The 14,560-nt window shown below is 48.6% G+C and overlaps 1 protein-coding gene across 1 annotated transcript in view; it reads left to right on the top strand.

The window, feature by feature from the left end:
• NCKAP1L (NCK associated protein 1 like) overlaps positions 1 to 7,931 on the top strand; it is a 41,238-nt gene extending 33,307 nt beyond the window's left edge. Inside the window, 4 exon segments of the mRNA XM_021686796.2 lie at positions 895 to 1,011; positions 1,381 to 1,490; positions 3,901 to 3,990; positions 7,681 to 7,931. Of these exon segments, the coding sequence (XP_021542471.1) occupies positions 895 to 1,011; positions 1,381 to 1,490; positions 3,901 to 3,990; positions 7,681 to 7,812 (449 nt within the window). The 3' untranslated portion in view covers positions 7,813 to 7,931.
• Positions 7,932 to 14,560: the final 6,629 nt, after the last annotated feature.

Below are 14,560 nucleotides of genomic sequence, written 5' to 3'. Positions count from 1 at the left end.
CCCTGCTTGGTGGGAAACCTGCTTCTCCCTCTCCCACTCTCCCTGCTTGTGTTCCCTCTCTCACTGTGTCTCTCTCTGTCAAATAAATAAATAAAATCTTTAAAAAAAAAAAGAAAAAAAAAGAAAAAAAAAAAGAAAGACTTAAAGTGTAGTCCCTAGCCCCCAGAAAATACTTAGGCAATTTAGACTCCTAGCCAGGTTCCAACCAGTTGACCTGTCAGTCTGCTAAAAAATATTAAATGAGGGTCTCTTTGATGCTCAGCAAGGACTGAAAGGAACTTACAATCTAGTAGGGGAAATCAGGTTAATGCAAATGAAACAATGAGAGAGCCATCCGCCGTCACATAAGATTTCATGCTGAGTTATGTGGTATGGCATCTAAGTTCCCCAGAGTGATCTGGTGCTCTCCCCTCCCACAGAATCACCTTGACACTATTCACTTCTTCCCCTGGTCTCCCATTGTCTCTGACATTTCCCATTTCTTACACACGCTCAGAATGGGATGAAACAAGGAGCTGGTATTAAGCCCTTTCAAAACTGCCAGACCGGCCCTTCTTCTCTCTTGGTTTGGTGAGACTCTTTGCTCTCCTTCCTGCCTGTCCTCCCCATCAGACAGCTGACAGTGTCCTCGGACCGCATGTGGGCAGAACCCTTCGCTGAGAGCTTTGCTTCAGTCACCAGAGGAGGCCTCCAGGATCGGGCCCCTCATGATAAGTGGGGGCTAGTCCTGTCCCCTTCAGCAGTAATGACTTGCCTATAGTGCTTTAGAAAAGTGTTTTCATAGATGTTTTCTTATGTGATCCTGACAGTAATTCTGTGAAGTAGGGCCTCTGTAGAAGATAACTCCTGTTTGCTGAACTTACTTCTCCTCTTTTCTTTTTTCTGTCTTACCAGATACTTCATCCCCTGAGGAAGAATATAAGGTGGCCTGCCTGCTCTTGATCTTTCTTGCGGTTTCCCTCCCACTCCTTGCCACTGACCCCTCTTCCTGCTATAGTATTGAGAAGGATGGTAAGTAAGGACTACTTTGAGTAGTTTGAGGGGTCAGTCCCCTGGGGTAGGGAGATGAGACGGAGACATTTACCTGGAGAATCCAGACTTCTGACTCAGGTGTAAAGTTCAGTTTCAAAAAACACTTGTGAATGAACTATCGGTAAAATGCAATTCCAGTGGGAATTTTTAAGAATAGCCTTCTCTTAATATCCTAAATATCTCCTCATATTTTTTAGGAATATCATTCCCCACATGCCTCCTAGTCCTTTTGGTGTCAAACAGGGGTGGCCTCGCCTGAAAAACTGAGAGACCACCCGCTGGGATCAGCCTGGAGTGGCTCACTGTATTCCCTTTTGTTTCTCCCCCCTTCTGTCAATCGTAACCTAGGTTACAACAACAATATCCATTGCTTGACCAAAGCCATCATCCAGGTGTCTGCTGCCCTCTTCACACTCTACAACAAGAACATTGAAACTCACCTTAAGGAGTTTCTGGTGGTGAGTGGCCCTAGGCCATAAGGAATGGAAGATTCCAAAGTCTTTTGGGATGGAATGGAAGATTGCAAAGTCTGGTGGGAATTGGTGTGGCTTAAATCCATAGACAGCTGTTATTGAGCGGGTCTTGGAGTCTAACCTCCCACCTAATTCTTCAGTGAGTGAGTGGCACTCTGTGAAAGGCAGGAGTTTCTTCTAAATTCCGTAAGAGCTGGTGTTTCAGCCTCTGCGGGACTACTTGCAAAGAGCACTGGACTGAGTCAGAGAATCTGAGTTCTAGTTCTGGGTCTGCCACTAAGAAGTTGTGTGACCTCTGAAGAGCCAAACTTTTGGGGCCTCATTTTGCCCATTTGTTAAATAGGGAGGTTAAACTGAATCTATGATTCACTACCTTGATTGGGATGCCTTAGAATATCCGAGGGAGTTGTTGAAATACAGATTCCTGATCCTTATGCCAGACATACTGAATTAGAATAGCCCAGGGTGAGTCCAGGCCTCTGTTTTTTAAAAAATTAATTAATTTTTAAATAAATTAGTGTTTATTTATTTTTTATTTTTTTAAAGATTTTTATTTATTTGACAGAGAGAGACACAGTGAGAGAGGGAACACAAGCTGGGGGAGTGGGAGAGGGAGAAGCAGGCTTCCCGCGGAGCAGGGAGCCTGATGCGGGGCTCGATCCCAGGACTCCGGGATCATGACCTGAGCCGAAGGCAGACGCTTAACGACTGAGCCACCCAGGCGCCCCAGTTAGTGTTTATTTTTATTAATAAACTCATGACCCGAACTCATGACCCCGACATCGAGACCTGAGCAGCTGATCAAGAGTCAGACGCTTAACCGACTGAGCCGCCCAGGTGCCCCAGACCTCTGTTTTTAACAAGGTCTCCAGGATATCTGCTGCGCAATCAAGTTGGAGACGCCAAGTTTTAGAACCTTTAAGGCCCTTTCCAACTCTCATCTTGACAAAAAAAAATCAAACTTTTTTCACATTCTCAAACTTTAGCATAAATCAGAATCACCTGGAGAATTTCTGATTCAGTAGATTTGAGGTGGGGCTGGAAAATTTGCATTTCCAAGTTCCCAGATGATGTTGATGCTGTTCATCCTGGGATCTCACTTTGAGAACCACTGTCTCCATTTCTAGGACTGGAGCTTTTTTTTTTTTTTTTTTTATTTTTTTTTTTTTTTGAGAAAGAGAAAATGACAGAGAGAATGAGAGGGGTGAGGGTCAGAAGGAGAAGCAGACTCCCTGCTGAGCAGGGAGCCCGACGCGGAACTCGATCCTGGGACTCCAGGATCATGACCTGAGCTGAAGGCAGCCGCCCAACCAACTGAGCCACCCAGGAGCCCCTCTAGGACTGGAGCTTTTAACCAGACAGCCGATTATACAGTAGGTTACATCCAATTTATTTGAGAAAAAATTATTTAAAAAAAACATTTTTAGCCAAAGTTTGACTCCCTGTAGCTATCACCATTGATCTTAGTTTTGTTTCTGGAAAAACGCAGAATAAGTAATCTCTTTCCATTGTTGAAAGAGGCCCTGGAGTTTTCCATTCTAGTCCTCCGTGGAGGAATTCCATCCTTTTGATACATGGTCCATTACCCACTGCCGGCTTGAGCATTCTCAGCAATGGGGAGCTTATTCCTTTGCAACACATGGGCCTGACTTAAGAACTAGGGCCTCATTTGTCTCCTTTTAGGAGCAAACACAGTCGATCATATTCTCTCGGGAATCATACCATTGTCCTGGAAGCTTAGTTAGAGGGTCTCCATTTAAACGGGGCCAGCCAGCCAATCTGAATGGGTTCTGAGCATCTTAGAGATAAAGAATATTCACAGCAGATCTCTAAGATGGGGAGAAAAGGGGCCCCCTCCCCCTTTTCCCATTTGCCCTGTTTGTTTGCAAAATGAGAGTAACCTGGGCCTGCGATACAGTTAATCATGTCTCTTCCTCCCTCTTTGATCTGTTGGGAGCCTGGAGGTGAATAGAGAGGACAGCCACTTGGGAGTTGACAGGAGGAGAATACGAAGAGCACTGCATCTGAATCAGAGGCTCAGCCCTGTGTCTATTCCGGTAGGGAGTCAGCTGTAAACAGCCTGGTGACAGTGCTGTCTGAAGGCTGCCTAGGAAAAGAGATTAATCTCCTGCCTTTGTTCTAGGTTCTGTCCTCAGCCCCTGGAATCTCTCCCCCAGCACCGCTGGCAACCTACTGTTGCCTGCACTGCCTGCTTTACAGGCCAGGTGCGGCTCTGAAGCCTAGGGGATTTGCTACTTTTCCACCCGGAGTCCCCAGGAACATCCCAGCACTTCTTAACTCTCCTCCTTGATCTTTTCTTAACTTCCTGTAGCCTGAGGCTGTCCTACTCTGACCTCCATAAAAATCTGCTTTCTTACAAACTCTTCCCCTACAGGTGGCCTCTGTCAGCCTCTTGCAGCTGGGCCAGGAGACTGACAAGCTTAAAACCAGAAATCGGGAATCCATTTCTCTGCTCATGCGCTTGGTATGTATCTGGTTTAAGTTGGTCTGGGAACAGAGAGAGCAAAGGCCAGAGGGACCCTTCTTGAGGGCTTCTGGTTCCCTGCCATTTTCATCACTCAAAAGCATGAACTCAAAACTGAATTCGGCCTGACCCTCTGGGTCTAGGCCTCACATTCTAGTTAACATTGCAGACTTGTCCTGTAATCCCAAGGTAGAGTCTTCAATGCCTTCTCTGCAGTACAGGGCCTTTCTGGCCCCTGGCTGACTGGGCCCTTTTACCTGCAATATTCTCAGGTCTGACCTGGTGGGGCAGCTGTGTCCCTCATCCATGACTGCCTGTCCAGTTCATGTTTGATTTTACTTGACCACTTCCTACTGCTGCATGTCTTGTCCTTAAGAAGTACTGTGGAGAGGGTGCTGAATAACACAGAGCTGAACTGGGGGAGGGGAGATGGGGGCTCAGAGGAGGGAAGGAATTTTCAATGAAGAGCTGTAAGACAGAGAGCCAGGTGGGCCATGAATCAGGCAGCTCCTGCTATCTCTTTCTTCCCAAGCTGTGGGCTTTTCGCTACTTTGGCGGAAAGTTCTGGGAACTCTGACTCAGTTAACTTAAAAAAATCTTTTCCTCATGACCCTGTTTTCCTCTTCAACACGCTTACTCACTCTTTCGCTCTAAAAGTCTGATTATCCGGGGTAATGCCGCACTGAGATATGGTCGCATAGAGGCCTTCCTCTGGCCTGCGGGGAGAGGATACGCCCATCTGGAGCCGGCGCTCCACCCGGGAGTCCACACTAAAGATTTCTGGGACCTCAGAATTCTCCGCTGTAGCGCTTATGCAGAGCTTGTGCTGAGCTTCTTCCCCAGGTCCGTCCAACTGAGGCAGACTGTGCTGCTGGTGTGTATACCTCTAGTGCCAAGGGATCGCTGGCTGGAGTTTAGATGTGCAGATGGGAATTCCATGGGTGTCTGCAAAATCCCGCAAACTGGGCTGGTCCGCTCCAGCCTGTTCTGATGCAGAAGTCTGAGGAGTCTAAGAATTCTGAATTCAAACCTGGCCTTTCATGAAATTATAAAGGGAGACTGTGAAGGTCAAAAAGACAGAACAAGCCAGTTTGTTTGATTTATTTAGTCACATGCTATGTAGGCTTCCATTTGCACTCTCAGCCAGGCCCACGGATGTTAGGCGCAGGCATGCCTGGGACTCCCTCTGGGTCTCCCGTAAATACACAGGCGTGGAGTGGGATCTGTGACTCAGCTAGACACAGCTAGAGAAAGGCCTCGATTGGGCTGATTAAGGATTATGACGGCGACAAGAGAATGGATGTGCGGGTGTGCGTGGGTGGGGGTATGTGGTGTGGGGTGAGAGGGCAGAGGAGGCAGATGAGGGCAAACGCCAGGAGTATGCTACATGTGGCACAGTCTTTGGAGCAGCGTGACCTTGGGCAAGTTAATTAACCTTCTGAGACTCTGATTCTTTATCCATAAAAGTGGGCAATAATCCTTGTGACAGAGTGGTTAGGATTCATAAGAAAATATATGTGAGGGTGCCTGGGTGGCTCAGATGGTTAAGCATCTGCCTTCGGCTCAGGTCATGATCCCAGGGTCCTGGGATCGAGTCCCGCATTGGGCTCCCTGCTCAGCGGGGAGCCTGCCTCTCTCTCTCTCTGTCTCTTATGAATAAATAAATAAAATCTTTAAAAAAAAAAAAAAGAAAATATATGTGAAAGTTCCTAGTACCTAATAGATGCTCAACAAATGTTAGTCCTTCTCTCTGCTGCTCATTTTAGTTTCTGGATGATTTAGTCATGCTCCTTCATTTCCTTGGGCAGTTTTCGCCTCTGTAAGGTTGGTAGAGGTGATTCTGTGTTGCCCCTCAGGCCTGCCTCCTTCTGCTTTGCCGCTCTCCTCCCCCCTCAAGTGTGGGAGGGTGTCTGCCCCTGGTGGCATCACAGTGAGGCTGCAGAGTAGCTGGGACACAGCTAGGACCAGGCAGGTGCTTTTTGTTAGAGGGAGAGACCCAGGGACTAGCGGCTGCAAAGCAATTTAAATGCAAATGTTTCCACACAGAAACACAGGGGAAGGAACTGTATTCTGAGTTAAGAGGCTACTCATGTAGCCCCAGCTCCTGGCCAGGCACTTCTCTCCCTGGGGTCTCTCTGTCTTGGCTGTCAAGCCTGGGCAGTGCCCACACCCAGGACTGCCAGCTGCATCCTGGCATGGGTTTCGGGGGGGAGGTGCGGGCGGGGGGAGATGACTCTCAGAGAATCATGGAATCCTAGATGTCAGGATCAGACCAGATCCTGGCCGTTAGTCCGGTCCTTACAATTGATAGGTGAAGGAACTAAGAAGAGGGAAGGAAAGACGACATTCAAGGTCTCCCCCAAAATGTATGGGCGGATGTAGGATGAGAACCCAAGTTTCTCGGCCTTCGCTGTAGGGCTGTTTCCGCGGCCATGAATTTCCTCCAGTTAGGAGCCTTGTGGTCTTCCGTGCTTCATGGAGCAAACAACAGGAAGTCTTGGGCCAGTGGATCCTTCTTGAAGCCATCACTCATTTCCCTGTACCTGAGGGTCATATCCTAGAAAAGAGACCTTATCTCTCTCCTGGCTTAAGGTTTGAAAGTCTTGCCTGGCAAGAAATTCCTTCTGTTATCCAGCCTAAGATCCGAGCTACCGTAACTGGGAGACTTCTTTTCCTTCAGCCTGCAGTGTCTGTTGCTCTGAGGCTGTCGTGTGTGTTGTGTGTGCCCGTATTTGAGAATAGTAGGATCTTCCACATTTTAAAACTTGAAAGGACTTCAGAGAAAGAACCATGTTAGAGTTGATATGGTAAATTCTCTTTCCTGAGTGAATTTTCAGGATTTGAAACACCAGACATATTGGGGAGGGCCCATCTGTGTGAATTGCCAGAGGATATGAGACACTTCTCTCCAGGGTGTGTTTTTTAGTCCCACAGCTGCATGGATGAGGAGGGCACTGAAGGAAACACACCCTGTTCCTTCCTCAGGGATGGGGACCCTCTAGCCCAACACTAGGTTATGGGGCTCTTCGCTAATATGCCCCCCGCTCCGTCTCTTGCCCTCCACTGCTACCTTCAGTCTTATCCAGGCATCTTGAGCTATCTTTCTGCTTGGCTTCTGGGGGCTGCTGGGATTACCACAGCACACAGGCTTCTAATTAAACTAATTAATCATGCCTGCTCCTTTATGCAACATCCTTACTGCTCCCCAAGCACTGTACTGAGGGAGGGAGGATACTGAGACCCAGCACAAGAGGACCCATGTGGATTCCAGGCCTTTCTTTCTTGGCCTGCTGTGGTGATTGTTTCCTTCTCCATAAAGCTTTGTCATTAGCACTTTTATCCAACCTTACCTGCTTCTGTGCTGCCCACCCACATTTGGTTTGGCATCCAGAATGGGGGAGAATGGGAGTCTTTCTGCCACCAGAGAAGTGATTCTTTCCTGCCTTCTGCTTCTGAGTCCTTCATATAACCCTGATAAGGGGCCCAGGGGCCATTATAATGAAGCCGAAGAGGTCACTTTGCTTTCCTAAAGCTAAACCAAGTGTGGGAAGGAGGGGGGTTATGATCTGGAACGTTGTTCACTCATAACCCTAAGGGCCTCAGAGGGCCCAGGGAACTGAATGAAGGAGCAGGGTATCACAGAGTTACACCCTGCCTGAGGTTCTCATCTCTTGACCTATTCTCTTCCAGGTGGTGGAGGAGTCCTCCTTCCTGACCCTGGACATGTTGGAGTCCTGTTTCCCTTATGTCCTGCTTCGAAATGCCTACCGGGAGGTATCCCGGGCCTTCCACCTGAACCGAGTGGCAGCCGGTACCCACTGAAGGGCCCTTTGGACCTACCTAAGCCCATGAAGCTATAGCCGTTTTCTCAAGGGATGTGCTCAGGAGCCAGAGTTGATGAACAGACATACGGAGGAACAGTCCGGGGCTGAGAAATCATACAGAAATGGGGCAGGCTGGCTGGGGGTGGGGTTGGGGGACAGTTTTTGGGAAAAGTGAGGGAATTGGGGCCATGTGTGTGAATTTTTACAATGAAAAACACGAGTGACATACAAGTACGTTTTCTCTCTTGTGGTGACTAGCACTTGAGCTCTGACTGGCATGGGTCTCTCGACCTTCATCACTATTCTAGGATAATGCTGGCGGGCAGAGATGATCAATCATCATATTAAACCATAATGAGCTTATAATCCTCCCACTGGAGCTGCTATTGTCTCCTGCACATTCATTAGGACGATTATCTCCTCTCTTCCTTTTCCAAATGTGTTCAGCAAACATTCGGCTTGCTCCTACTGCAAAGTAGTAGCAAAGGAACTCCCTTTTTCCTTTGTGGGGGCTCTCTCAAGAGTATTGGGTCTCTTCCTCTACCCCCAGCTCTCCTGCCTACATGGGCAATGAGGGAGTGCTCTTGAGAGATTTTCACGGGCCCCAGCCCCCCTCACCTGCTCTAGCACACCTTGTGGGGAACCAGTAAGTTCTTCCATCTGTTTAGCTGTAACCCCTCCTGCTTTTTCTTTGACATCACTACAACCCAGAGCAGAGGGTCAGTCTAGCTAATTCTAGGTCATGTGACAACTAATTGGATCAGAGTCATGTGGGTCTCCCTCCCAGATCATTTGGGGGTACTCTCCCTCCTATCTGGAGCCACTAATTTAACCCAAATCCCCTTGTCATCCTGGGTACAGCTGTTGCTCCAGGCAGGGATTTCTCTCCTAGATCTTAAATTTCATAGACCTCATTAGATTATAGGGCCCTGAGAGTGGGTACACTTGAGGGAGTACAAGCTGTTTCAACTTAGCCCTTTTCTGCACTAATTAGAATTTCAAGTGTCACAATGCCTGGGGCGTTCAAGATAGCACTAAACTAGATTTAGTTAACTCCATGGCAGGAAACAGTGGCCCCATCCATCATTTCTGTGCACCTCACCCATGGCCAGGGAGGACTGGAGCAACAGATCCTGTGTCACAGGTCGAGAAGGGTGGAAGTGGGCAAATATAATTAACTAGTTGATTAATTAGGGTCATGTCCATATTTCCATGATAAAAAGGAAGCAATTGTTGGTTTTCAACAAAACCATCCGGGGTTCATTAAAGCTATTTGATAGCTGTTTGGGGACTTTGTATGCATGTTTGATCTTTATTTCTCAAGACCCAGGCTCAGTCAATACTTTTTAAACTTGGTACTCATAATCGTTACGCAAGTTTTTCTTAGCAACAATTGTCTGCTCTTTAGGATAGAAGCAACAGAGCATCAAGCTTCATGCATCAGCTGGTTGTCCTTCCTTGCTATGGAAAAGACGTTATGTTCTAAAGGAGTGATTCAGGGTCAGGCCTTTTGAGACTGAGGGCAAAGTTGATGAGGAAGGGAAAGTTCAGAAGCATCTGAACAACTACTCCTAGACCCTCATCTCTCTGCTGGGATCTTGTTCTTGAGGAGATGGAGACCTCTGTTCCATGCACATGTAGACCTACTTGAGAGGAGCCCCCCGGAGGATGGTAAGATAAGTTGCTCCAGGGGAATAGGGGGTAGACATGATACTTCTTTTTTTTAATTAAAATTTTTATCGAGAGAGGGGCGCCTGCCTTGCTCAGTCAGTAGAGCATGTGACTCTTGATCTCAAAGTTGTGAGTTCAAGCCCCACATCGGGTAGAAAGCTTACTTAAAATTTTTTTTTTTTAATTGAGATGGTTAACCCACATGCACTTGTAAGAAATAACACAGAGACATTGTGTGTCAACCATACTTCAACTAAAAACAATCAAACAAACAAACACACAGAGAGATCTTAAGTACCTTTACCAGTTTCTCCCATAGGTAACATCTTGCATAACTATAGTATACTATCATAACCAGGATATTGACTTTGATACAATTCATGATCTAATCCAGATTTTCCCAGTTTTACTTACACTCATTCCTCTGTGTGTATGTATTTAGTTCTATACAGCTTTTTCTTTTTTCTTTTTTTTAAGGTTTTATTTATTTGAGAGAAAATGAGTGAGAGAGAGAGCACGAGTGGGCAGAAGGGGAGAGGGAGAGGGAGAAGAGACTCCCTGCTGAGTGCGGGGCTCGATCATGGGACTCCATCCCAGGACCCTGAGATCATAAACTGAGCCGAAGGCAGACGCTTAACCAACTGAGCCACACCGGCGCCCCTCTACAGCTTTTTCACGTGTAGGTTTGTACATCCGCCACCACCATGGTCAAGATCCACAAGGATTCCTCATGTTGCTTTTTTACAACCTCATCCCCTTCCCTTGCCCTTGGCAATAGAAATCTGTTCTCCTTTTCTAAAATGTTGTCATTGGACATAATATCTTTTTACAAACATGTAATCACACATTTCTCTATTATGTATACTTTTTCAAAGGGCTCTCGCATTCCTTATGACAATTCTGCAAGGTAGCCAGGGAAGACTTCCGTATTTTAGGCCAGTAAACAGATTCAGAGATGCTCAATGATTTAATGAAGGTCACATGTTTAGCAGTACATCTAGAACTGGGACCCAAGTCTGATATCAATCCTAGACATTTTCTACCTGACCAGACTGCCTCTTCATCTGGGAAGACTTGTTCGTTAGAATCCAGAGACTCTAGAATGAGTAAATAGGAGAAGGTGAGGACATGGTGGCCTTACTGAGTGAGGGACAGGTGGGGCTAGGTAGGGAGAGATAGGTAGGGGGCTATGGGATCAGGCTTACAAAAATCCCCAAAATGTGGAGGTGTAAGGAAACCAGAGATAAAGGAACAACACCAGACCATCCCGTCCTAGGTGTTAGAGGTGGGGGTCTTTTTATAACAGCTACTTGTGACCAACAAAGAATTACCAGACCCTAAGAAGGAAGCAAGCCATTGAAGGTGTTATCACTAGTCCTTACTCAATAGTGCTATCAGTAGAAATGTTCAAAGGATTTAAGTTCCCTGGTTAGCCTTCAATGAAAGACCAACCCTAAAAGCCCTCAGTGGCAACCCTGTCGGGACCCCTCTCACTCCTGAGAGCTCTCTCTGTATCCTCACTCAATAAAACTCTATCACTTTACTCACTGTCCTTGGTCAGGGCAAGATTCATTCTTCAACTCTGTGAGACAAGAACCTCGTTCTCCCACTTCATTACCACCTGAAACAAAAGGAGAATGTCTAGAGGAGAAGGGACAGATGCGGTGACGGGACCCATCAACATTTTCAGCAGTATGCTTCCTTGACCAGGAGGATCTCTGACCCCTGACAGCTGGGGACACAACCGCTGATCCCCAGCTTGTTTTATTCAGGCCTTAAAAGGAAGTGAGGAATGACTATCAGGGAGAAATTCTGACTCCAATTGTTTTGTCTCGCAGGCAGAGAGTAGGTTCCAGCCTCAGCTTTTTCATTAGTGCAGTGTTTTCATTAAAATCTCCATTAACTTGTTTGCGCAATGACATGGAATTATCCCTCCCACCAGGCCTGGGGTGAGATGCTTGCAGAGGAGCTCCCTTTCCTTCCGGCTGCCTGAACACTGCTTCCCTACAGGGGTGTTCAGTTCGGTGGGCAGGCGGGGCTGGGGCCTGGCCGAGGGGATCTTACCTGGCGGCCCTTTTGCCTGGGAGGCCTAGAACGGCTTCGATCTGAGCCCGAGGCCCAGGAGGGAAGGAGATACCAGCTAGGGCTAAGACTTCCCTACCGTAGGTCCTTGTGCCTCTCTCAGTTCTTCTCCAACAAAGTTTGACTCTGAGAAGAAGCTGGCACGTGGCTGAAATGCACTCACGAGGTTGGGGGAAGAGTGTTCTTCCAGCTCTCCCCCCCCACAGGACCTCCTGCTCCTCCTAAGTACCTGTCGTCAAAAGAGACAAAGATGAATCCCCCCTCAGCCCCCACACCTCAGTGAGTTGTCAAGTGCTCTCCCTCCCACCTGAATAGGAGCGCAGGCCAGGTTGCAGGTTGAGGAAGTCAGAAGTTAACTTGAGCTGGGTTTGCAGCTCTGGAGAGATTGAGGAGCAGGCTTTTTCTCTTGTCACTTTGGAAGGCGAGGATTGTGAGGCCGCCCCTTTAAATAGCATTCCCGTAGGAGGCACATCACATCCATCCGTCACTGCTGCCAAAGCATCATTTTTGGTCTCTATCAAACTCAAAGCTTGTTGGAAGGAATTGTGGGGTTAGGGGAGCGAGGAGGCAGGGTCTCCAAGGGGCAGGGGCAGTTTGGAAGGCAAAAAGGAGAGGAAGGAGGCTGGCAGAAGCAGCCTGGAAAAGAGGGGGGTTAGGGCAAGGGGACAGGGAGAGAAAAATCGTGGTCTTTTGAGCCTATGGATGGAGCAGACATATCTGGTTTTTATCCGTGTAGAGGTAGGGTAAGGCAGACATGGGGTTAAATTGCCGCAAGAAGGATGAGGTTGAGGTTAAACACCAGGACTGGTGACTAAAGAAGGAGAAAGAGAGCCACAGGATGGAAAAGCACAAGAAAAAGGTTAGGAGGCTTGGCTCTGGCTTTGTTGCTTACTCTCTGTGGGGACCACGTCATTTTTCTGGGCTTAGTTTTCCCACTCGTTAAATGGAGGGGTTCAGACTAGATGGACTCGAAAGTATCTTTGGTGAATAACTTTTTGTTTTGTTTTGTTTCGGTGAATTTTCCTTTCTTAAAATGGGTTAGGAGTTGGGGGCCTGGGAGATCAGGGTGGGATATGCCACTGTGTTGATGAGACCTGTCGAGATCCCTCTGGAAGTACATCTCCCGCCTCTTTTCCACCTCTTTTTGTTTAAATACCTGCCTAATTTGGGCAGCTCCTTAGCTCTGATCCTAATTTGCAATTCTTTTGTCGTTTCCAGCCCATTATTTTTCAGTTGTTAAGGAAGGTGATTGCTCTCAAGTTTGAGAAGTGGATTGTGTAGGAGTCTGACTGGGGTCTCAGCTGCAGCTTTGTCTTGGCTGGGGCTCTTCCTCAGGCACGGAGGGGAAAGGGGGATGGACGCAGAAGCTAGATGGACAGAGACAGGGAAGTCCCACACTCTTTCTGCTTTTTCTCCATCTCTGACTCTGCCATCTCCTTCTGCCCGGGTACTTGCTGGGAGCTGGTTCTGCTGATACCTCTCTGCCCTGCCAGGTCTGAAGGCCTGACCTAACCTAATTACCTAAAGGGCAATTCTTTTATGCTGGAAGTCTTTGCCCTGCCACTTCACTTCTGCTCTTTTCTCCTCCATTGCCTGGGAAGGGGAGTAGCCTCACCCCGATATTTAGAATGGAGTAAAATACCTTCTCCTGACCATCCCTCCTTCCAACCTCCAGAGTTCTTGAAATGAAAACTCACATTCTGGGATTCTGGATTAGTGGCCTCTTTGGGATCCAGCAGTTAGTGAATACATCTCCACTTTCTGTTTACATGGGATTTCCCCACAACTCTAAGGTAGGTGGTTATTAAGGAGGAGAACAATTCTAAGGGATCCTAAGGTGGTTCCTGCCAGAATCCTAGGTAGGATTCAGCCGGGTGGGAGAGGCTTGCCCTGTTACAAAGTCTTGAATTCAAATTTCAGTTCATTAATTCTACAAAAAAATTTTTTTTTTTTTTTAAGATTTTATTTATTTGAGAGAGAAAAAACACAAGCAAGGGGAGGGGGAGAGGGAGAAGCAGACTCCCTGCCCAGCAGGGAGCCTGACAAGGCTGGGCTGGATCCCAGGACTGCCGGCTCCATCCCAGGACCGTGGGACCATGACCTGAGCCGAAGGCAGGTGCCCAACCGACTGAGCCACCCAGGCGCCCCTCATTCTACAAATGTTTTAAGCAGCTAGGCTGTATTGTGCTGGGCCCTTAGCCATTAGATTTCTTTTACTGAAGACAGAATAAGAGGAAATAAAAAGGACCCGCTACAGGAGGGGCTGGTTTCCTGGTTCTTACGGAGTTCTGTTCGGAGATGATGCGGTCCCGCCGGCTCTAGTGGATTCCGTCTGGAGAGCTTTAAGCTTGGAAGAAACTCCCACTGGCCAGGGGGATGGATAGAGGCACCGGGGGAAGGCCACAGCGATTGAGACATATCAGGACCATCAAGTTAAGGGAACTGAGGAGAGGAATGGGATCCCACGGCAACTCAGAGCAGACCTTGAACTTTTCCCCCCAAAGGCAGGAGCGCAAGGTGGGAGGGTCCGGTCTGGGGCGGGGTTCCGACGGCCGATGGCTTCCCTCAGCCAGTGCCCAGGTCCCCCAGGCGGAGAGGGGGACTCATCCCCTACCCCTCCCTCACAACATGGGGCGCACAGGCGGCCAGGCACTCGGGGATACACGAAGCCACACGCACATACACAGAAACTCGAGACACAGACCAGGGAACGCACCCGGCCGCCTGCACAGCAGGCAGTCTGTAAACGCGCACTCGCAGCCCCCGCGCGGGGCACACGCCGCAGCTCGGCCCGGGCGCCCGGGTGCGTGCGCTCGCCCTCGGCGCCGCTGTCTGCGTGTGCGCCCGGCTCCCCGGCGCTCGGCTGGGAGGGGCAGGAGGGGCCGCGAGGAGTGAGAGACGCGCCGGCAGGCCGAGAAAGGAGGGAGCGCAGGGAGGGGGGCCGGCCGGGGGAGGAGGAGAGAGCAGAGGAGGCGGCCCCGGCAGCGCGGCGG

This window comes from Neomonachus schauinslandi, chromosome 5, assembly GCF_002201575.2.
Source record: "Neomonachus schauinslandi chromosome 5, ASM220157v2, whole genome shotgun sequence".
NCBI classification, from domain to species: domain Eukaryota; kingdom Metazoa; phylum Chordata; class Mammalia; order Carnivora; family Phocidae; genus Neomonachus; species Neomonachus schauinslandi.
Note: the sequence above shows the minus strand (reverse complement) of the source record. Positions and strands in the feature narration are given on the sequence as shown.